Consider the following 25055-nt stretch of genomic DNA (forward strand, 5'->3'; position numbering starts at 1 on the left):
AGAAAATCATATTTAGCCCCGAGTCTGCCCTCTCCATTGATGTGTAGTGAGTGGAAGAGGCTGTGCCGGGGCTGATAAGCCCCGTCTGTGAAGTCTCTTCAGTAGGAGGCAAGGAAGGCCCTGGCCGCTTGCACAAGGGGCGGCTTATTCAGGCAGCATGGCTCTAGGTGAGCTGACAGCTGGCCCGCCCAGCGCACCCAGGCCAAACCTAGGTAGGGACCGGCTGGGCCGCCCGGGGCTCAGGAAGCAGCCCCTCCCTGAGTCTCAGTCTGTGACTGGAAGTTGTCCTTTGTTGTTCATCGGTTTTTGCCCAGACAACAGTGTTTTCCTCAAAGGCTCCCTCAGCTAACTGTCGTGATCTCTCACCACCCTCCTCTCCCCTTTTGCAGAATCCGATGACCTCCGTGGGGAACCTGCACTCAGCCATCAGAGCGCACCTGCCCCCAAGGATGCTCATAGTTCAGTCGTAGATGCAGGTGGCGTGGAAAGCATCAGCCGGTGTCCCCAGCAGCTTCCTCAGATGATGGCTGCAGGTAAATGTCAGTGGCCCGCCCAGGACACAAACAAGGCGTTGTGAGTTCTTAGGGGAAGAGCTTGCCCGGCCGTGAAAATAGGCATTGAACCGGGAACCTGGGATCCTTAAAGAAATGGGGCCATGGGACTAGCATACATCAAAAATCATTAAGTCAAATTTCACATGTTTTGCTGAGTTGTTTTTTTTTTCTGGCCCTGTGCTCTTTGTTTTTAATGTTATTATTTATTTATTTGGTTTTGATGAAAGTCTGAACTTACAAGAAATATTTTGGAAGAGTCATCTTAAGCAGACACCTGCATTTCCATAATGGAATGATACAAAAAGCTTAGAAAGGAAAGAGTATGTTACAAGGTAACCCTGATAAATTCAGTTAGGACCGAACTGAGTCGCTGCTTGGCGACTGTTTTTAAAAATTCTGTTAAATAGCTGGAAGGTGTGCCTGCTCCAAAATTCTACTCAGAAATAGATGATGGCATTTATTTTTAGTTTACTGAACCAATTGACTTTTTTTTTCCCTTACCAAAGGAGTGGTCCTGTTCTGCCTCTCCACCTTAGAACTTAATTCACATTGTCTCACTAAGAGAAAGAAGCAGTTCCTCCATTTTTTTCCAGGAGTGCTTCCTTAATGGCATGCTGTGTGTAATACAAACTACATGTCATTAAGTTTCCTCCCAGAATGTATTTGGAAACCCTTTATGTTTACGTCTGGAGAAAACATTGCTGTAGATTACAGTGCTTTATTTTCGCGTGGTTGGGGAATGTGCTAAGTGAAGTCTTGCATCTCTAGCAATGTGATCTCCTTTAAAACAAACACTCTTGCCTGTTGACTGGAAGTCACAGTTTGTTTTTCCCCGCAGCAGCTGATGGTTTGGGGAGTATAGCGATAGACACAACCCAGCTCAACATGTCCGTGACCGATCCCACAGCCTGGGCCACCGCCATGAATAACTTGGGCATGGTTCCCGTGGGGTTGCCTGGACAGCAGCTTGTGTCTGGTAAGCTTGGGTTTCAAGGTACTTCGCAGCAGTACCAAAGGGTGTTGGTGACAGGTGTCCAGTAATCTACCCACACTCAAGTGTTGAGCATAGTCAACATGGGGCATGTTTATGACTGGGATTTGTCTGGCAGGTTGTGCTTGAGATTCTTTTCCTCATCACCTTGCTCTCCTGCCCGACAGCTATTCTCAGAAAAAGCCATGTGTAGTATATATCATCTGTGGCATTGCGATATCAATTTCATGTTTTAAATTGCTAAATAGAAGAGCTAACGTTTGCTTTGTAATTTGCAAAACTCCTTCACCTACATTATGCCATCTGATTCCACAGTCGTCTTTTTGAGGCAGGTGGATATTGTTTGTTTGCTTACGAATGTTCACATTTCAAAGACGGGGAAACAGAGGACCAGCATTCAGGTGGCTTTTCCAGCACTGCGGTGGCGGAACTAGAAATTCAACTCAGCTGACACTAGTCCACATTTTTCCCGTCACTCTTTGGAATCATGATACGATGCATTCAATAGGGAAAATGTTTAGAAATGTGCCCAAGTAGAAGGCCGTTTAAAAGATTTCATCATTTAATTTAATACATCTTTATTGAGGACTTTCTGTGTGCTGTGGAACAAATACTCCAGGGAAGAGAATAGATATATACATACATAAGTGTTCCTGAGGACCATGTCTCCCTAAATTGCAAAGCACAACAACAACAACAACAACAAAACCCAGCAATTAGAATAATGTGTAGAATCAGGTGCGAAGTGGTAACACAGGCCAATAATGTAGTAATTTCCAGAAGGGTCGATCACTGGGGCTCTAAGAGAAGATATTCTCAGAAGAGTAGGACTTGGGCTGTCCAGAAAGATACATAAAACTTGCAATATCCACTCATTCGCTCATTCGCTCCTTTGTTCATTCAACAAACATTTATTGAGTTACTGTCCTGGTGTGGGTGCTCCAGCTATAAACAAACCAGGCATGGTCCCTGCCCTCCCAGAATTTCCAATGGAGAGGTGACAGTCAGTTATTATGTTATGGTCATTGTTACGTCAGAGGAACAATTCACTTTTGCCCGTCAAGTCAGATGAGGGTAGATGGTATGCACCAAGTAGAAAGCAGTCGCCATTGGAGAGGTAGTTTCTGCCCCCACAAACCTGTGTATTTTGTGCTGAGGTGACCAAACATTTGTTTGGTTTTTTTGTTGTTTTTATTGTTTTTCAATAGTGGCCATAGATAGGAAATTCTAAACTAGTTACAGTAAGTTTTATGTGTGTGTGTACCTGTACATATATATATGTACATGTACACATACATATATGTGAATGTATACGTATGGGTTTTTTTTTAATATAACAAGAAAGAACAGGAGAGAAGACAGGAGACAGCGACAAGTGGGAGACAGAAAAAAGAGAGTCAGATCCTGAGTTATAAAACAGTATTCTTAGGATATTTATGAAATTCTCCAAAGTATAAAACTCACATTGAGTTGAGGATTAGTCTGGTGCGTGCTGTGTATATATGTGCAGCAGTGACATTTTCTTTTTTTTTTGTCACATGCTTTCTTTGCATTTTTGAAATTTTGTTTTCAATATATGAAATTTATTGTCAAATTGGTTTCCATACAACACCCAGTGCTCATCCCAAAAGGTGCCCTACTCAGTACCCATCACCCACTCTCCCCTCCCTCCCACCCCCCATCGACCCTCAGTTTGTTCTCAGTTTTTAAGAGTCTCTTATGCTTTGGCTCTCTCCCACTCTAACCTCTTTTTTTTTTTCCTTCCCTCCCCCATGGGTTTCTGTTAAGTTTCTCAGGATCCACATAAGAGTGAAACCATATGGTATCTGTCTTTCTCTGTATGGCTTATTTCACTTAGCATCACACTCTCCAGTTCCATCCACGTTGCTACAAAAGGCCATATTTCATTCTTTCTCATTGCCACGTAGTACTCCATTGTGTATATAAACCACAATTTCTTTATCCATTCATCAGTTGATGGACATTTAGGCTTTTTCCACAATTTGGCTATTGTTCAGAGTGCTGCTATAAACATTGGGGTACAAGTGCCCCTATGCATCAGTACTCCTGTATCCCTTGGGTAAATTCCTAGCAGTGCTACTGCTGGGTCATAGGGTAGGTCTATTTTTAATTTTTAGAGGAACCTCCACACTGCTTTCCAGAGTGGCTGCACCAGTTTGCATTCCCACCAACAGTGCAAGAGGGTTCCCATTTCTCCACATCGTCTCCAGCATCTATAGTCTCCTGCTTTGTTCATTTTGGCCAAGCAGTGACATTTTCTATGGTCTGAACATGCGTTGATCCAGACCCCTTTTCCCGAAAGCTTACCCAGGCAGATACTTCCATCTACTAACTCGAGAGTAAAGATTTGCATTTTTCCACCCAAATTTTCCCAACTGCCTAATTGAAATGCTTATCTAGCAGAAATTGCTCTTGTCTCCACCTCCCACTTGTGTCAGAAAATGTTGTGTAACTTCCAGAGTAAGCCACAACCTCAATAATTCATTATTTTTTCTTTATGATTTTGAGTCTTGTGACATTTTAACCATGACCAATTTATGATTTTCCCGGCAACTTACCATGAAAAGAATTACAGCCCCTGCTCGTTATAGAAGATTTACCGTATCTGCCCTGCATTACATTCTCTATCTCCTGTACTAGCCAGACTGCTTCAACTGTTTTCGAGCCTCTCAGGGTCTTCCTGGGTGTCCCTTCGTCATTTCTGCTTTCTGCCAGGTGAACTGTACTTCACGTGGTTCCTCGGGGCTCCCGCTGACCCCGTTTGTTGGCACTTTCTCAGGGTCGGGTTCTGTTTTATTCACTTAGTGTGTCTGCAGTTTCTTCCAGTCTTTTTTCCACGGAAACATTTTCATCACATTAAATACTCTATTGTGTATTTTTATTAACACCTTGTCCTAAGTTAGTTTTTCCATTTTATTGTTTTATATGTAAGAAATGTAAATAATCCATGGAACAAACCTCCAATTTATTTAACCAGCCTAGTGTTTACATTTAGGCTGTTTCCATTGTTTCACTCTTAGAAGGCAAGTTTGTTTGGAGAATTTAATGTCTTCAAGCACAGAGAGAAGCATGTTACCTTTTTTGTAAAATGGTGATTATGTCTAGTTCATGGGACTGTTGCGAGATTTTAATATGATAGTTTACGTGCGATAACCACACAGCACCTACACATAAAAAGCATTCATTAACTATTAACTCTTATTCCTTCCTTCCTTTTTTGCTCATTTTTTAAAACAGGTAATATTATGTGAACCATTTCCACGCATAGAGCTTTCCAGCAATTAGAATTACTGTCCTTGGATAGACTCCTGTATGTAAAACTAGCAGATCACAACAAATGAACATTTGAAAGTTTCTTGTTAAATGCTGGGCGATTAATTTCCAAAATATGCGTATGTATTTAATATTCATTTGCTAATTTGATATGTAAAGATGGCATCCTATGATTTTGCCCTCATTTTTTTTTATATCTACCCTTTGTAAATTATTTACCTCCTCTGTTATTAGTATTTCCTCTTTTGCAAATAGATTACTTTCATACTGTATCCATTTATCACACAGAGCTCAAACCTTTTTGGTTTACATTTGGTTATTTATTATTAAGCATTTTAATCTTTGGAATTCATATTTCCTAAAAACACTTATATAGTCTGGTTTTTTTTGCCTCTTAATGTTGTTTTTCTAAAAAAAAATATGTTTAACTTTTCCTTTATAAGTTCTTTATTCCATTTCTAAATACGAAAAGGCTTGTCCCACTGTAGAAGCTGATACGTATTCCCAGTTTTCTGGGCCTCCGTTGGCTTACTTTTATCTTTTTTACCTTTGTATCAAACATTCCATTCTTATGCATATTTCTATCCCATGTTTGAAGTATCTGTTCTGTACTTCTGATCTATCTTTATTCCAGCACCACATTGTCTCAGTCCTTCCAGCTCTATGGAGTATTTATATGACATCTCTTATGCTCTTTTTACTGGACTGCATGGGTAATGCTGTTTGTTTCTTTCAAGGCAGTCACAGACGGCTGTTTCCTGCTCAGTTCACATGCAGCCGCCTCTGGAATTCTTCGGGGTGCCTGTGGAATGTGAGAGGCAGTCTTTACTGTCTCAGAAGGGGCTTAAAGATTATTTAGTGTAGCCTTCCTTCCAAGAAATCCCCTCTAAAATGTCTCTGACAGGATTATGGAGAGGCTGGATTTTACAAGCACTTGGCCTTCTCCCAAAGTTTCTGATATTTCTAAATGACCAACTACTCTTCCCATGTTTGTTAAAACTGAACTGACACCCAATCCCATTCTCCACCAGTACTTCTGTTTATTGAGAGATTAAAATTATCAGCAAAGGAAGGAAGGCACACATTTTTTACATCCTCTGCTTTTATCAGAAAGTTTTCCCCGGGAAATCAGATCACCCACCACTGTCCCATTGCACCTTTCTGATGTGTTATTGTGGCTTCCACAGTTACAGCTCTTCCATTTTCTTCCCCTCTACCGTCCCCCCGTGTTCCCACCATGATTCCAGCCCCATGCTCATGAACTTGCCTGGCGACCTTCTTCCTGTCATGTGCTGCTTAAGATCATCGTATTGAATCAGTTTCTTTTATCTAAAATATACCATTATGGTGTGTTACTCCAGCCCTAAATCCTGTACTTCAATGTCTTGGTTTATCTGTAGCATAATATTTACCTCCTTATATTATTGTTTCATGTTTATTTTATTCCTCCTACTTTTAGTTTTGTGGAACTTTTAATTTTGTGCATTTCAACACTTTGTGCATTGATATAGATCTAGGTTTTCTAAACTGATCTGTTAGAACACCAGTGCCCTGGGGTTGTTAGGTAAAGTGGATGTCATATAAGTATTTACGTGGCCTAATAGCCAAGGCAAACTCTGGGTTTAAAATAGGTAGATTGCGGTTCAGTCAGTTAAGTGTCAGACTTCGGCTCAGGTCATGATCTCATGGTTCATTGGTTTGAGCCCTGTGTCGGGCTCTGTGCTGACAACTTGGAGCCTGGAGCCTTCTTCAGATTCTGTGTCTCCCCCTCTCTCTCTCTTTGCCCCTCCCCCACTCACACTCTGTCTCTCTCTCTCAAAACAAAATTGAATAAACATTAAAAAAAAAATGAAAACAGGTGGGTTGCAGAGCACCTGGGTGGCTCAGTCAGTTGAGCATTGAACTCTTGGTTTAGGCTCAGGTCATGATCTCACAGTCCCCGAGGTCAAGCCCCACCCCACGTTGGGCTCTGTGCAGGCCATGCCGAACCTCCTTGGGATTCTTTCTCTCTGCCCTTTCCCCTGTCTGCCTCTTCACCCCTCTCTCTCTCAAAATAAATAAACTTAAAATAAAATAAAACACGTAGGTTGCTTTCTTTGTGAGTTTCTTCAAAGTCTTTACTATGCTCATATCCAATGTATACTTTCAAAGAGTAGTATGTAGCATGCGGGCTTCCCCAAACTTAATTTAGCTTAAAAAAAAAAAAAATCTCGGGGCGCCTGGGTGGCGCAGTCGGTTAAGCGTCCGACTTCAGCCAGGTCACGATCTCGCGGTCCAGGAGTTCGAGCCCCGCGTCAGGCTCTGGGCTGATGGCTCAGAGCCTGGAGCCTGTTTCTGATTCTGTGTCTCCCTCTCTCTCTGCCCCTCCCCCGTTCATGCTCTGTCTCTCTCTGTCCCAAAAATAAATAAACGTTGAAAAAAAAAAATTTTTTTTAAAAATAAAAAAATTAAAAAAAAAAGATCTCTTGGCATCTCGTGAGACACCAGAATAGCCATGTAAACCAGATTCCTGCCATCAGCTGGGGACATCCTTTTCCACTACCATCCGTCTCTCTATGCTGTCTATGATCTGGCACACGGCTTGGGTTATGTTTTCACTGAATAGCGTTACTACCTAACCTCAGGTTTCCAAATAATTCTCTCGTGGTCAAGAGTTTGCCTAAAGCCTTCTTCCCAGTTTTCTCTGATCCGTGTTGTCACTTTCCAGGAGCCCCCGCCATGGGTGTCATCAGCCCAAATCCGGAATATCAGATCAGGAGCTTGGACACCATCTGTGTGACCAGCTGCTCCCTTCCTATATATCCCAGCTTCTTTTCCAAAGTTATGATCATCAGTTGGAAGAGTTGAAAACTCATCCGCCGAGTCCCCCGTTTTTAAGTTTCTTGCCCAGGACTACGTGGGGATTGGTAATATTTCCTGGGTATTCTCTGGCCATGAGCTTCTAGCTTGCTTTTCTCTAAACTTGTTGAAATTTTATTTCCTGATCTCAAAATCTTCCAACACGATGGAAAACGAAAACAAAAGAAGACTCTGAGCATCATCGTTTAGAGAGCCTCGCTATTACATGCCAGGCTGTCTGCATCCCCTTAAATCATGCCCGTGTCAGGGAGTGCTGCCAGTAACACGTGAAGGGACGCAAGAAAGGAAGTTTGCTGGCTTGAGTATTATTGTCCTCTTAAAAACAAGTACGTAGGACAGTTTATCAAAAGAAAGCCCATCTGCGTATCTCTCCTTAGCTGTCGTTGACTTTGATTGGTAGATATCTTTTACCCCAAATGGCTTGACATGCCATTTGTGTTATCTCAAATACGTGTTCTGAAAAGGCATCACACTTCCCTATTAGCTATGCAAAGACTTTGTCCAAGACAGCGCCACACGCCTTATCATGAGGGATTAACTTAGAGCCCATAAAAGACTTCTTCCCTCTTACAAGTATCTATGAACACGGATTGTCCCTTGGCTCGCACCTGTTTCTTCTTTAAAAGCTCTGAGTTCACCGTCACTGCTTCTGTTACTGCCACTCGGAGAAGAGATCAACTTTAAAACTCATGGGGAGGCCAGGTTGGGCTACAGTCCTCTCTTTCCCCTCTTCCATTCGCTGATGCTTCCACTCGTTTTAATTCCTCTCTGCTGGCTCAGAATATTTTTTCTGCTTTCCTTCTTGGGTTGGTTAATCCTCCCAGGAACACCTTGATCCTCTTTAATATGCCCAGATATGAGGAGGCATGTGTTAAATCCTTTCATCTCCTGGAGCATTGCTCTTAACTGGGATTTATTGATCCAGACATTGTGCCAAATGCTGGGAATAGGGAGACATAGACCTTTCAGCGCCTAGCGGGAGAAACAGAGAAGAGTGAATAAGCTAATACAAATCAACATGATGAGTGGCTCTGCCACGAGGAGATAAAGGGTGCTATAGGATGTCACTGAAGAGTGGTAAGCAGGGACTAGTGCGATTAAAGTTGCATTTTAACGGAGAACTTTTGCAAGTCCTAGAGAGAATGGATGGAGTGTGGAATGGTTGGTGGCAGGGAGGTCAGACAAAGGGCCGTAGCAGTTACGCAGATGCAAGGTAATAATGACAGTAATAATCATGGAAGCGGAGATGGAGAGGAGTGAAGGGACCCATGAGACATTTGATTCTAGAAACAATAGGAATTGATGACCGAGTCCTCAGAATGTTAGGGGAGTCATCAGCAGTGATTCCAGTTTGGGAAATCGTGTAAAATGGTATGGTCATGTGCTGAGACGCAGAAGGCTGGAAGAGAACAGGTTGCGGAAGATGGCAAGATTCTTTTTGCATGTGTTGAGTTTGAAGAACCCATGGAAATGAAGTGTGGTGAGCAGTTAGATCTGAGGGTCTAGAGCTAATGACAGAAGGGGAGACAGGGATGTGGCTTTGGCAGTCATAGGACAAGGACGGTCGTTGACTCCTTTCTCCCCCAGTCATACTTTTGCTGTGAAATTATACGTAAGCCCTCAGCTGCTCATGCAGGTATAGGTCTAACCTACAACTGAGTCTCCAAGTATCTGCTTCCTCTGTTTCCTCTCTTTTGACCCACTGGATTCCTATCCATTGGTGGGCTCCAAGGTTTGCAATTAGAGAAGTAGTCAGAGATTTAAAAAATGTCATCTAAGAATCTATTCCTGAAACCATCTCATCAGTTTACAGAGACACTCAGATGGTCTTTCTGTTGATAAACCGTCCTACATACTTGTTTTTAAGATGAGGCTAACACTTGGGGCGCCTGGGTGGCTCAGTCAGTTAAGCGTCCAATTTTGGCTCAGGTCGTGATCTCGCAGTTCGTGGGTTCAAGCCCTGCGTCGGGCTCTGTGCTAACAGTTCGGAGCCTGGAGCCTGCTTCGGATTCTGGTCTCCTTCTCTCTCTGTTCCTCCCCTTCTCACGCTCTGTCCCTCTCTCTCTCTCTAAAAAATAAAGTTAAAAATTTTTTTTTTAAAAAAAGAGGAGAATAATACTCAAGCCAGCAAACTTCCTTTCTTTCGTCCCTTCACACGTTACTGGCGGCACTCCCTGACACGGGCATGATTAAGGGGATACAGATAGCCTGGCGTGTAATAGCGAGGCTCTCTAAACGATGATGCTCAGAGTCTTCTTTTGTTTTTATTTTCCATCTTGCCGGAAGATTTCTCATTATCAAACATCAGAAAACAAAGAGGGCCCTCGACTTAGATTTCACAATTTATGTACCCGATTACATGTATTCCTGACAGCTCAGTTGCACATTCCACAGTTATCTACCCTCTCTTCCCCAGGACATTAGAACAGTACATTGGTATGTCCGCTCATTCCCCTACCGTATTGCAGAAGGCTCAAAATGTACAACACGTTTTACAAGGCCCTAGAGAAACAGCAGTTTATATGACAGACAGGCGACATTCCTGTGGAGCATTCATATTTTTTAAAGAAGCAGATGCGTAAGTGCCTGTTTCACGACAACAACAGTGGGGTGTTACAGTAAGAGGGATTGGGAGCCCAACTTCGCTTGGAGGCATTAGCGGCTATTCAGAAAAGTCCCTCCAAAGAATATTTAGGCTAAGGGCCCAAAGATGAATTCGAGCTTCCCAGGTAGCAGGAGGGAAGAAAAGGGGAATCCGGGAAGCTGAGAGAATTCTAAAAGTTTGTATAAAATGCCCCGTGCAAAGGCCTGGGGCAAGAGGAGCTTGGCTCTTGCAAGGAAATGAAAATGGGATGTGTGTGGGCATACGTCCAAAAGACTGCTGGAAGTCCAGAAAGAGATGAATGAGGTAGACGGCCTGGATGTACGCACTTGGGGCCAGAGTACCGAGCACCTCCCACCCGCCAGGCATTGAGGGGTGCCTCAAGTGCTGAGGGGAAACATGGCTGTCATCCGTCCTAGGGCTCTCATCCCGGTGCTCGGTACATGACGTGTGTGTCTACGGTATTTCTGGAGATGAGCGAATTTGTAGCAAATTGTTTCCAAAAAATATTTGCTTCTTCCTGTGCTGTGTGCTATATAAGGTAATTGGTATCGCTTAAAACGAATCAAGGCTTGTCCTCAAATCACTCTCCACAAGTGACAACAACCTGTATCTTTGTTGACTAGAGATGTCATGAAATGAAAGTCCTTTTCAAATGCTTGCCTAACATGATCTAGTCATTTGAAGTGTAGTCATTTTTCTCCCCCATGCAATGAAGCACATAAATCCACTGGCTTTGTAGATTGACTTTTTCTGAATTATGAACGTGTAATTCTGTTCTTCCTGTCTATGCCACAACAAATATATATATATTTTTTATTTTATACTAGTTTCCATCTCTTGATTAGCTTAGTCCTTATTTGGTCTGTCATACCCTGGTATACGTGCTACCCAACTAACTCAACCAGCCTTTTGAACTACACTGGTCACTTTCTTACCCTCTAGACTAAAATTAGAGAAAAATATTTTTAAAGAACTGTCTGTATTTACATATGCATAGGTATAGTAACTATATGCATGTTACATGCAAATATATAACATGAAGATGTGCATATACGTCACAAACACACACATTCCCTAATTTTCTTGGTTTCCTTTTCTTCCCCTAGAATAGAGATGCTTTCGTGTCTTTAACGGCAACATGAGCTAAAGGGAAATATTTGCATTCCATAATGGAAAACGGATTGTCTCCTGCCCCCATAGTAGACATTCTAATGCAGCTGGAATCAGGAAGAAAGATCAAACAGTTAAATTCCTGTATTAAAATTAATTTGTATGTTCCTATCCAGCGTGCACACACATACACACATACAGGCACATTAGCATATATTGCATTTTTGTTTTCAGTTAATGTCAAACCCTTTTATCTGTAAGTATGCAATCATTGTGTAGTGACTTCTCATTTACGCCTTGTTTCCTTTTATTGGGCTGGGCCTTATCATTTACTGTGTGTTACACACCATGTTGTTGAGTGGTAGATATTATTACACTGTGCACTTATATAACTAGGCTATCGTTTATCTAATAGACTATGCTAGGCTATACATTTATATGGGCAAGAATCGTATGTTTCATCTTTGTCTTTCCTCTATCATCAAATACAGAGATGGGTGCTCAGTAACCATGTAGTGGAATGCATGTCTGGGTGGATTCATTTATATAAATAACTACATAAAGATGTATACATTTTGGAAAAGTTACTTTTACCTGGTCCTTAGACTGTTCTAAAGTATAGCTTTTATGTTTTTAATCATGGTTAGGTATGAAGGGTAGCCACGACCATCAGCCCCTTATTTGACATCTGTGATTTATTTTTCAAGTAATTGAGCATCATCTTTCCAGATTACTTCTTTTCTTCTTTTTTTTTTAAAAAATGTATCTTCCCCATCTCTCCTTATCATGCTTATGCTTTCATTGACCTTCCTGTACATATGGATGGGGTATATGATAGCTGTTTTAGTGCACTTATGTACTAATTCTGTTGTCTGTGATCTTTCTAAGTGTCTTTCTGTTGGTCCTCATGATAGATCATATTTTCCTGCTTCTTTGCATGCCTAGTAATTTTTCGTTGGATGCCAGACATTGTAAATTTTACCTTGTTAGGTGCTGGATTTTTTTTTTAATTTCCTTAAATATTTTTGACATTTGTTCTGAGATGCCATTAAGTTCCTTAGAAATACTTTCATCCTTTCAAGGCTTGCTTTTTAGCCTAGGTAGGTGGGTCCGGAGCAGTCTTTAGATAGACTAAAGATAATTTATGCCACTTCTGAGGCAGGATACTTCTAGAAACACTACTCTGGTATATTAAGAGTTATCCTCTCTGGCTACTAGAGACTGGATCTGTTCTCAGCCCTTTTGTGAGCCTCAGCATCAGTTCCACCTGCTCCTTACCCACAGTTTTTGCCTCAGTCTTGGAACCTCCTTCGCAGACCTGATCAATACTCAGCCAAAGACTTGAAGGGAACATTCTGAAGATTTTCAGAGCTATCTTTCTGGTTAGGGCCTTTCTCTGCAGTGCTCTTCCCTATAATTTCCAGCTGCCTTGGCCTCCCAAACACTGAAACTAAGGTATACCTCTGCCTCTGGTTGGGTTTCTCGTGCTTGAGTTAAATCCTGGAAACTTTCTAGACAGTAGATGGGGACAATCATAGCTTTTACTGTACCTGTCTCCCTTCTCTCAATAATCACTGTTCTGTACTTGATGTTGTCCATTGCCCAAAAACTGTTTTTCATATATTTTGTCTGACTTTCAAGTTGCTTCAAGCAGGAGAATAAATTCTATCGCTGTTACTTCTTCCTGGCTGGAAACAGAAGTTTTCAGACAAAGTCTTTTTAAAGTGTGTGTGTGTGTGTGTGTGTGTGCGCACGCGCGCACACGCGCACGCACACGCATGCCCTAGGGACATAAACAGTGTAATCTCTGGCTATGATATGAATGACTTTTGTAGGGATGCTGAAAAAGGTGGTAATAAACCCACCAATTCCTGAACACCTAATATGTACCAAATTCAGTAAACATCTAGCTTCATTTAATCCTCTGCTAGCTAAATATTATTAACCCCATTTCATAGATAAGGGAACTGAGCTTGGGTGATGTTAATGAACTTACCCCAGGTTACTCACTTAGAGGGAGGTAGTGCTGGAAATGAAATACAGGTCTATCCACCTAAGCTGTTTCCACTATATCAGAATTTGGAGAAAAACCACTGAAGCAAGATTTCCTAGATTTTTGTCTCAGGCCAGCACTCTCTTTACACTTACAAATACCTTAGGCGGAAATATATCGTTGGGGGGGGGGGGGAAGAGGAGGAGGAATCATAGAGATTTTTTTATATCACATTAAAACTTTAAAACAGCAATTATTTAATTTTTATGCACATCATTTTTCATGGTACTTAAAATCCAGAGATTTCCAGGGCACCTGTGTGGCTTAGTTGGCTAAGTGTCCAACTCTCAATTTCAGTTCAGGTCATGATCTCACAGTTGGTGAGATCAAGCCTGGTGATGGGCTCTGTGCTGACAGCACGGAGCCTACTTGGGATTCTCTCTCCCTCTCTCTCTGCCCCTCCCCTACTCATGTGCACATCCTCTTTCTCCCTCTTAAAATAAATAAACATAAAAAATAATAATAAATCCAGAGATTTCCACTAAGCCTCATGAGTTTAGGACTTATGGTCTGGTGATCTGGAATTGGTACTAACATTTAACCAGGAATAGCTTGGTAATATAAAGTAGACTGCTATGGATAAGACCAGGTAAGTGACCTGCCCCTAGCTAATGTCAGTAACCAAAAATTATCATAAATATGGGGAGATTATATACATTTCAGTCTAAAGGCAAGTAAGAAGGTTTTCCCAAAGGAAAAAAATGACTGAGAAACTCAGCAGTTAACACAGATTAGATGGGCTTGAGTCAACTTAAATATTCACTCTTTGGGAATAACAGAATGCAGAGCAGGTGGGAGCTGGGACACACAGTCCTATAAGATTGTGGTAGAGCATTGGAAAGGGGGTGGATCGTATGGAAAGAGCTGATGAGGGCAAGCGGGGAGTTGGAAGGGTTAGAAGGTGTGAAAGAGAAAAGAGCATTAGCCAGTAACATAAATAGGGACCCTTTCCATGGCATTTGCAAAAGAAAAATTATTTTCCCTAGAAACTGATGAACTGTCCCTGCAAGAGGCAGATGGTGACTTTGAGCCCGATGTCTTGGGTTTGAGTCCAGGCTCTTTCCCTTGGCCATGTCACCTTGGGCAAATTACATTTAACCTCCCTGAGTTTGTTTGTCTATAAAGAGAGACATAAGGGTATCGACATCAGAGAATTGTAGCTTCCAGCATCTGATGATACAAAGTATGGGCCATACTGTAGGGATCCAGATATGTTAGCTCCCTTGCCCCTTACTGGACAGCAGTTAGGGAGGAGCAGGGAAGGAGAGAAGAGTGACTTTGGATGACTCTATATTGAAATGCACTGAAAAAGGAAGATTTGGCCCCTGTGAAAAACTGGTTCCCTTGTCCTGATTTTCCAGTGTCCTAGGAGCAGTGACAACCATTCTCCTCTACAAGCCATGCAGAGGCACCCAGAACACACCCATAAATTGTAGCTCTATGAGTATTTGAGTATTTTTCTTTGAGTGTTACTTAAAAGTATTTTCCACTGATCTTCTGTGTCATTATTCCCTGAAATGTAGATTTTAGGGCCACTTTCAGACCTTCTGAAACATGAGGCCCTGGAAAGTACAAATGAAAATTTGAGAACACAACTCCTTGAAGGACTTTGGGATCTACGTTGGTGGGAGAAGAAGAAAATACCCCATTTGGCCTAGAAATGAGCAGGGAAACTTGTTTGATACTAAATTTCTGTGGTCTTAACTACAATGCCGTTTTTACAACTGAAAATGTTTTTATAAAGTAGCTGAGACTAAAAGTACCTAAATGGTAGCTGCAGATGCAAATTTAAAAATCATATATTGAGTATCTACAATGCTCAAGCACTGTGCATAATCTCATTTAATCAGACTTCATCTTGATGGGGCTCCTGGGTGGCTCAGTTGGTTGAGCATCTGACTCTTGATTTCAGCTTAGGTCATGATCCCAGGGTTGTGGAATCGAGCACCACAATGGGCTCTGTGCTGAGCACCGAGCCTACTTAGGATTCTCTCTCTCTTTCTCTCTCTCTCCCCACTGCCCCTCTCCCCCACTTGAGTTCTCTCTCCCTCTCTATTTCTAAAAAAACAAAAATAAAATAAAACAAAACAGAATAAAATAAAATCAGGCTTTATCTTGAAGAAGATGTCTTGGGCGTTGAGACACATATCCTTGAGCTATAATAAACTTCACTTTCCTCTTCGTCAGGGATATCTGCTTGTTATCACAGAAGTCACAGTTTTGACCTTGAAGTTTTACTTCGGAAAGTTTATGCCTGTGGGGCAAAGGGATACTTTATTCTAAAGGGGAAGGAGAAATACTATAGTCTTCAAGTTCGCTATGTCTTCCAGCCACAAGGGCGTCTTTAAAGAAATATTCCTCCCCTTCCTGGATGGGACTCTTGTGACCTCCATCAGTTAATGCCTCCTAGTCATTTATTCTATCTCAGCAGGAAAAATAGGCCTCAACACTCTAATGTGAGGCAGCTAAAGCCTCCACAGGGGACCCTCACACAGAGTGAATCATTGCTGACGAGGTTCTAACCAGAGACATTTTTATGAGCTGTGCAATCACTCAAAAATGCTCATTTTATATTTTCAAAACTTAGTGGCCTCTATCTCGGAAACTGTGTATTTGAGAACATCTTTTTGAAGTTGTTCATCCCCAGCTGTGAGAAAATACTGCCTAGTCATGGGTTGGGGAAAAAAGCAATTGAGAGAAATAATAGAGGAAGGCGATGATTTCATCCTTGTCTGGATATCTATGTCATCCTCACTGGGACTTGGCTAAGAGAGAGGCAGGCCAGAGGCGCTGGGGGTCGCAGGAAGGAGGAAGGAGCCCAGTGGGTCACAGGCCCTTACTGGCCAGAGAAAACCAGGAAGGGCACAACGGTGTAAGAGAAGCATATGGGAAACAGAGTTCCGGGGCCCTGGAGGCTTGGTGTTACTCTTCCTCCGCTCTGTCACATGGTGGCCACGTGACCATGGGCCAGTCGCACAGATTATGAGGGCCTTGCTATGCCCAACTGTCAAAGGAAGGTGTCTGGGGTTCCTTAATGCTCTGAAATTCTGTGATTCAGGAAAACCCTAAAAATCAAGAATGTGAGACATTAATATGCTCAATGCTAAAGTGACTAGCATCCAGTTAATATCTTGAGGAAATAAAGCAGGATAATAACTTTGAACAGGAACCGCAGGAAGAGTATCTCTATAATTAAGGTGATCTTTTTTGGTGGAGATGGTGTTTTTTGTTTGTTTGTTTGTTTGTGTATTTGTTCCTTAATGGATCCAGAGAGCACCTGCAGAGTTAATCACACACATAGCCACCCGAGCCATGTAGGAGAATCATCGTAAGGAACTTGAATCTTTCTAGGCTTTCAAGAAACAAGTTGCAAGAGAGGGCAAGACATACTCCTACCAGTGTCAGGGCCTTTGACACAGCAGTGGCATCTGCGGAATAACCAGTAACCGAAGGCAAACAGGAAGCTGAGCAAGAGTGTAGATGCTAGAAATCGGAGAGTCTCAGTTCAGTCAAGCTCAGGAAGGATGTGAGACGTTTCATATCTGCTCTTCCTGTCAGTGTAAAGGAATGGGCCAAAGACCATATGAAATCTTAAGTGAGCGGTCTTGTTTGTTTTTACGTGTAATTCCAAATCTGCTTCGTGAATTCATAGTTCCTTCGAGAAAATCGGGGGACTTCGTAAAAATAAGAGGAGGAAGGATGCAGGAATGTGCATTTGCTCACCTACCTCTCTCGTTGCAAAGCTCTTGCTGTTCCCCAGAGCCTGTGCTCAAACCGAGGAAAAGAGCCAGTGCAACATCTGTTCCTTGCTTTGCTAAGTCAGTGTGTGATGGGTCCTTCTTTGAATGAGTAAATTAAGTGGTCTGTTTTAAACAGCCTCCTTCTGGGCTGCATGCTTAGGAAGGAAAAGTAAATAAGGCCACGCTTATTCCCGTCATGTTCACGAGAACCTGAAAACAAGACTTGGGGCAAAATAACTGAAACACGGATAATTAAAAATGTAGTATGATATGGCATCCATTATATGGGAAGATGATAACACCAACTCAGTAGAAATAAGATTTGGCAGTTAGAAAGGTCTTGAATAGTAGCCTATCATTCTGATATTTAGTGTGTAATTTTTCTGAGAGATTTCAGATAGGATATTTCATTTAAACCTTAATAATTTGCTCTACAGTGGCAGGTGTGTCTTACACAGTTCCCGGGCTCAGGGCAGACGTTGCTAACGTGATTATCAGCCTTCTTTCCTACCGTAGTAGGAAATGTCCTTATATCCCAGCATGGCGCTCCAAACAGCCAACACCAGGAGAAACGTGAAGGAGACTTTCTGCTACCCCTGATCTTTCATTTTATGGATGAGGAGATAAAGGTCTGCAGAAGGTCTAGTTAAGTTCTACGGAACAATGTATCTTGACCGTTTCCTCCAGTTTTGATAGGCTTGAGAGGAAGACCTCAGGGTCTCTTGCCTATCCCCTTCCATGCATGGCGAAGATCATGCCAAGCTTAGGAGTGCCCTCATACTTTTCATTGAAGGAAATTGACTGGTTATAAGGGAAAACAACTAAACTCTAACCTTGGCTGCTTATGCAGAAGAGTTAACAGTTTTATCATTTACTGGAAGAATTCTATGTACTTTAAAGGAAAAGCCTATTAATTTCACATGGCAACTGAAATATTGGTAAAATTAATGAAGCACGCTCATTTCTTCACATTTAGAATCAGTCTCCTTAATTTTTCTTTGTTTCGTTTCTCATTCTTGTTACTCTCTTTTCCCTTTGAGACCATGCGCATTCATCCTTTCCTTATGGTCTGTTTATCCACCCGCCATCCATCCATCCATCCATCCATCCATCCATTCATTCTTTCTTCCCTTCCTTCCTTCCCTCCTTTCTCCCTCTCTTTTCTCTGTTCTCCTTTATTCCTTTCCTTCTTTCCTTCCATACTTGTTGGTCACCTTTCACTGTGAGAACTAAAGTTATTTCTATCTCGTGGAGGTCATACTCTGACAGCGGAGAAAGATAATAAACACCTTAATACATATATATTGTAAATTGTAACAATTACTATGAGGGAATAGTAGGATACCACAATGGTAGAGAACACGGGGGGGACCCACCATGGATCTTAGTACAATCAGAAGAAGTTTTCCTCTGGAGACAAAACCCCAGCTCAGATGGCTGAGGGTGAGAAGGAGCCAGCTCTGGAAAAGAGGGGAAGGAAGAGTGTCTGAGAGGGTGCTAAAGGCAGGAGGGGTTTGACTTGCTTGAAGAACTACTGCAGGGCCAGTTTAGCGGATGGGATGGAGACTGGTGTGAGAGGTGTTTGAAGATGGGGTTTGAGGCCCTGAGAAAGAATTTGGACTTAATTCTAAGATGAACTGAAGGTCACACGTTCACTCGCTCACTCAACAGAGGGATCCCATGGTTGAATTTGAATGTTAAGAGAGAATGGATCTGAGATGGGATGGAAGTGGAAACAATGGAGTCATCAAAGAGGGCAATGCAAGTCTGGGCGCTGACTCCAGTGTGGCTTCAAGGAGGAGGATGGTAGTGAGGTCGAAGAGAGGAGGACATATCTGTGACATATTTTTGAGGTTGAGGCCTCAGGACTTCCTGATTAGATGAGAGAGGAAGGAGAGAGAAGGGAGAATCAAGTTGAATCGCAAGTTTCTGGGTTTGGCACAGCTGGGTAGATGGCGGTGGCATTTCCTGAAATGAGCCACACAGGAAGAGCAGATATAGGGAGTATCACAGTCAGATCTACGAGTCTGGGGTTTGTGCTCCTGCGAGCAATCTAAGTGGTGATGTGAAGGAGGCAGATATTCATGCCTGGCACTTGTGTGCCAGACTTCTACAAACACACGTTATCTGTGTTTGTCCACATGTAGAACATGGTCTGTGTTCTACACCATGTATATGAGGGAAGTGGCATAAAGATAAGAGAGGGAGGCAGGTGTAAGAGCAGGTTTTGAATTTGAAATTCAGGAAGAAGATGGGGGTGCCTGGGTGGCTCAGTCAGTTAAGCGTCCGACTTTAACTCAGGTCATGATCTTGTGGTTGGCAGGTTCGAGCCCCACGTCGGGCTCTGTGCTGACAGCTCAGAGCCTGGAGCCCGCTTCCGATTCTGTGTCTCCATCTCTCTCTGCCCCTCTCCTGCTCGTGTTCTGTTCTCTCTCTCTCTCTCGCAAAAATAAATAAACATTAAATTTTTTAAATTAAAAAAATAAAAAATAAAGTTTGGGAAGAAGCCATAAGGGGCTTGAAAAGAAGGAACAGCCAGAAAATTAGAAGGAAAACAGAAATGCGCAATATCGTATGAGCCAGTATCTTGGCCACATCGTAGAAAGATTGATTGCTTCTGAGAGGTCAAGTGAAAAGACTATAGTGAGGGAGATCATTTGGGTAGAGTTGTGGAGGTAGAAACCAGGTTTGGGAGTTAAAGATTGAATGATATCTTATAAGGATCAAGTGAGATGGTGCTTAGGGAGGCCCTTTGAAAAGCTAAACAGGGCTACACAAAGAAAATAGATTATTCTAAGTAATAGTACCTCCATGATATTAATGGAGTCACTATTTGTCATTTTTGTTTCATATTTAAATTTGGACCAACTACTTAACCCCCTTCAAAAAAGGGGGAAAGGAAGGAAAAGAATAACGACAGATGAAAGGCAGAAACATCTGGTAGGGTCAGCTCTTCGAAGATGTTTGTCTGGAAAGGGAGCAGGTAAATTGAGAGGTACTTGAAGGGAATATGGGCTCAAGAGAAAATTTAAGACAAACTGGGACGAAGATACACTTTTGGAAGCAGACCCTTCGATAGGAAGAAGTACTTGGAGATGTCATGTGAACATAAAGGAAGAATCCCAAACCTCCTGATTTGGGTAAAGCTTTCCTTTGCATATTAAAGGTCGTGACACTAAAGTGCAAAAAAAATAGTGAACCTTGGGTCTAGGATCAAATAATGAGCCACCGAGAGGGAGGGTCTTAAAACACAAAATGAAATACATTATTGATTGACACAGTCTTGTCCTTGCCAAAATTTTGTATATAATTCCTGAATTTTTACAGATGTTTTCCTCGATAAATAAGAGAATGATTACGTGTGCCCACAGAAGATAACATTGGACACAGCCATCTGGTTCGACACCACTTCTCTCTTCTGAGTAATCTCCCCTCTGAAGAGTTAAGTTTCCGTGTCTAAAGCTCATTTATTTACCTTGATTTCCTATCTTTGTGCTGTAACTCATTCTAAATATTTACTTTGGCTAATCAATGGATTATTGTGAGGCCCATTGCAGTTCACATGGCTTTTGAAAATGACGAGAGTTATTATTTCACCTGCTGTGAAATAATAATGCCTCACTTCCCTGTTTGAACCTGCTGTCCGAGTACATGCAATACTTGTGAATAATAGATCTCTCACAGTCCTCACCTCCTTTTAAGCATTCACGCTGCATCTTGTATTTGCATACAAGTTATTTTTGCTTGTTCTTGCTAGGTCACATGCTAGGTCAGAGGACCAACAAATCATTTCTGTCTCTCCACCCTCTCTCCTTCCCCTCTCCACCATCCCACTTCCAAATGGAGTGCAAGCAGTGTTATTTGTAATCCTGCAGGAAAGAATAGGCCAGCCCAGCCATTCCTTCCCCAGACCCTAGTGGTTTGCTTCCATGAAATACAGTTCCACGCCTGAACAAAGAGGTATTTGCACATAAACAAGATGACTATACTTAGCCTGCTGAAATTCCCACCATTTTCACTGGGGAAAACTAGTAAAACATTTGACTTCTCCTTGCTGGGTATCTGAACTTAGTGCCAGTAAGGGTAAATCCCTTAATCTCTGTGACCTTTAGGTTCCCTGTTAGAAAATGGGCCTACCAGTAATATCCATTTCACTATCCTTTTTTTTCAAGGATCGAGTGGCTTGTGTATTATGAAATTTAAAACGGGAGAGTAGGAGATGCCTTGGGATGAGTGAAGTCCGTTATACACCTTAATTATCTGACCATTTGCATCTCTGAGTTTCTAGAACGGACTCAGAGGAATTGTATATTTAACGTTTTGACAGTGCCAAGTTGTCTTCTACAAAAGCTGAACCCACATTACAACTCACACCGATAGTGGGTATTTTTAAATCAGTTGAATCTTTACTACCTCCATGGGTGAGAAATGACGTCACACATCTCTTTGCATCGCTTTGAGGACCCTGTTGGGGAGTCTTTGGGATGTTTTCAAACTGTATGAATGACTCTGCTGTTGAGTATCTCTGATTCTTTATTTCCCATTTGGAATATTTCTTCAGGATCATTTTCCAGTCAACAGACGATAGGGCCATTTCAGTTGCTCTTGAGACATCACAAAATTACTTTGCAAAAGGGTGTCACAATTTATATTGAATATATATTTATATATACAATATATATTCAGAGATGCCTAAATGTTTTTGTTTTAGCATCCTTGCTGACTCTGGGTGTTACTGAAATTATTTTTGCTAATTGAGTACAAGAGAAAGAGGTTGCCTTTTTATTGCCCGGGAACCATCATTTAAAGGGCCTCCCGATAGGGCTGTAGCCAGATGGAAGCCTGGCAGTGACACCAGAGGTTTATTTTCTGTTCTTTCACCTGCTGGTTAATAATTAGGCAATATTTCCAGGCCCACAGTTGGATCAGATTGAACTGCTCTTGCTGAGCTGTTAATGATTCGGAAACACCTTCCCCTACCTCCCCGCCTATCTAAATTCTTCCAGCTTCTTTGAGGGCACCTCAATTCCCAGGTCATTCAAATAGCCTTCCCTGATTGCCCCTTCCCACCCACCCCAAGGCAATTACTGCTCTTACCATATGGTTTGACCCTGGGCTATAGTCAATTTGTTTCCATTATTTGCTTTGCTTCTAAGAGTTTGTAAAATGGATACACTCCACCGGTAAGGTGATGTTAACGCAATGCCTTTTCTCTTCAGGTTTTACTCTGTAGGTAGACACTTCCCAGAGCAGTGCTGGCCACACATAGGTGCATAATTAACATTAGCAGCTGTGTTGAACTGAACCCCTTGTCAAAGAGATTTTACTCCAAAAGATAACGGAGTGTAAGAAGCACTGTAGCCTTTCCACACACTAGGAACACTGTGTTCCTGGAACACAAAACAGGCAGACCAAATGTATTATTATACTTTGCTTGCAGACATTATTGTTTTTCCACCATTCTGGTGTGCTTCTTAGGTCCCTTTCCCTAATGGTCTCTTCTTGTTGAGTCTTCTAGCATATTCCAGTGAACAAGATTAGTTTCTCCTCAAACAAAATACCATAGGCATGCCCACACAGTGGGTTGAATTTCTCCTCTATTTAGATCATGTCTCTTAAGTGACACCGATCCACTTAATCCTGGCAGCCTTCATTGTTATTATTGACTCTGTCTCTAATGTTAGCATTTTCCAGCGCTGCTATTTTCAGAATGTACCTGCTCGTGTCATTCATGCGTCTTTTGTCCAGAATCTCTGGTTTCGCTGACATACCGAGCTTCTCCAGCTGGGGGAGAGTTTGCACGCAACCGTGGCTAACTTTGCCTTCCCGGCGTAAAGTACCTCCAAATCATGGATGTTCAGTTTTACCCCCTGTACTGGGACTTCTAAGCCACTGATTCTCTGGTATGAATCCTTGCCAAATGTTCAAAAGCACCTGGATGTATGGGTCTATCTGTGTTGTGTATGTGTATGTGTATGTGTGTGTATATGTTTATATGTGTATATATTTTTATATTACATATGTTTATAAATGTGTGCTTATATAATCACGTATACAGATGTGCTTACGTATGTATATGTGTGTGTCTATGTATCTTCTGGTAGTTAGAATAGAATTAAAGCTATTAACAGAGGTGTTCAAATCTTTCTTTTTAACCTTAAAACACTTCTGTATGATCACTCAGGCAGGAAGTCAATAGGCATAAAAGATAGTGATTATCTAGTCGAATAGTGGGGATGAAAAGGCCGTTGGGACATTGTTCTAAACCATGATTTGTCCCCTGCTGTTGATCATATCTCTTCACCATAACCCTCACCCACCAGGCTCCATTCACATTGGCCTCTTTTTACATCTGGAATTTACTAAAGTTGTCCTTTCCCCTGGGGCTTTGCTCTACCCATCCCCCTGTCCAGAACCTGCTCACCTAGACTTTCCCACTTCCCACAACCTGGCTCCTTGTTACTAGAAACTCAAATCAAAAGTCACATTTCCACAGAGACCTTCCTTGACCTGCCAAATGGCTTCTCCCCTTCTTTCCCACTCCCAGGTAACCCTTACATCCCTACCCACTCCCGGGAAGTAACTTCTTTCTTATGGTTTGTTTATGTCCCAGTAGGAGGCGAGTTTCCAGGACAGTAGGCAGCTAGTCTGTCTTGCTCCAAGTTATACTTCCAGTTCTTAAAAACAATGCCTGGCACACAGGAGACAATAAATATGCGCCGGGAGGAAAACGCATCAATGGAGCACTGGCTTTAGAGGAGTCTCAGACCTTCATATGATTTCCTTCTCCTGCTTCTAAATCCCTTGGGGTTTACATTTTAACATTCTGTTTTTAAAGGTGTTTCACAAAGCTTTTCCTAGATTTTAGGTTATCAAAGCACATTTTGTTTTTTGAACTCTAATTCCTACTAGGAATTTGAAAGCTTATGGTGAAAAGCTGCTTTGCAGAATAAACTACAGTGAGTTAAGAATCGGTTCTAAACATTTTAAAAGAACAGCTTAGGAAAACTTCTATCTACTAAAGGAAGTGAAATTTCAAAGTTCCTTTCCCAAAACAAATCACCAAGACGCCATGTTCTTTTACCATTTAATTTATAATGCCTACAAGTAATTTTTTTTAATTTTTTAAAAATTTATTAATATATATTTTGAGAGAGAACAAGAGCAGGGGAGGGGCAGGGAGAAAGAGAGAATCCCAAGCGGGCTCCATGCTGATAGCGCAGAGCCTGATGTGGGACTTGATCTCGCCAAGTGTGAGATCTTGACCTGAGCCAGGATCAAGAGCCAGACGCTTAACTGACTGAGCCACCCAGGCTATCCAGATAATTTCTAATTATTTCTAATTTTTTAACTATCCAAACAAAAAGCTAAAAATTTTACCTCCAAGCCAACAATGGGTGATAAAAAGTCATTTATTAATATTATCCTTTGGCAAACATTAGTTTCAATCAATTTTTCCCAGTTATAGACTTACTGAATGGGAAACACCTTGTAAGCATACCATTTGCTTGGGAAAAACAATATGTTAATATAGTAATGTAATTTTTGTTCTCTTCATTCTTTTATCATAGAATAGTCTACCAGTGCTGAACTGGACTTACAGCTCTAAAAATTACTTTGTATAAGGTTAACTTTTCCAGTAGGCCTATCTGTCCAATCTTAAATAAGCCCCTTGGGAACACAACAACATTGCTACAAAGAAATTTTTTACATCATCATCATGTTTTGGTAATGAGGAGGAAAGATGTGTCATGTGAATCCAGACTCATTCATTTACCATCAAAGATAGAGTTAAAAGGGGAAAAAAGGAACTTGGAGTGCACAGAGGAGAACTTTAATAGCATAATAG

The 25055-nt window shown here is 41.8% G+C and overlaps 1 protein-coding gene across 5 annotated transcripts in view; it reads left to right on the top strand.

The window, feature by feature from the left end:
• The window catches only part of ENOX1 (ecto-NOX disulfide-thiol exchanger 1), a 552986-nt gene that overhangs the window by 343942 nt on the left and 183989 nt on the right, over positions 1-25055 (top strand). For 4 of the 5 annotated variants that reach the window (XM_047876641.1, XM_047876659.1, XM_047876669.1 and 1 more), the window contains 2 exons: positions 390-533; positions 1393-1530. In XM_047876641.1, coding sequence (XP_047732597.1) covers positions 390-533; positions 1393-1530 — 282 coding nt within the window. The remainder of the gene's footprint in view (positions 1-389; positions 534-1392; positions 1531-25055) is intronic. The other variant, XM_047876649.1, reaches the window with a different exon arrangement.

The sequence above is a fragment of the Prionailurus viverrinus genome, chromosome A1, assembly GCF_022837055.1.
Source record: "Prionailurus viverrinus isolate Anna chromosome A1, UM_Priviv_1.0, whole genome shotgun sequence".
Classification (NCBI taxonomy): Eukaryota; Metazoa; Chordata; class Mammalia; order Carnivora; family Felidae; genus Prionailurus; species Prionailurus viverrinus.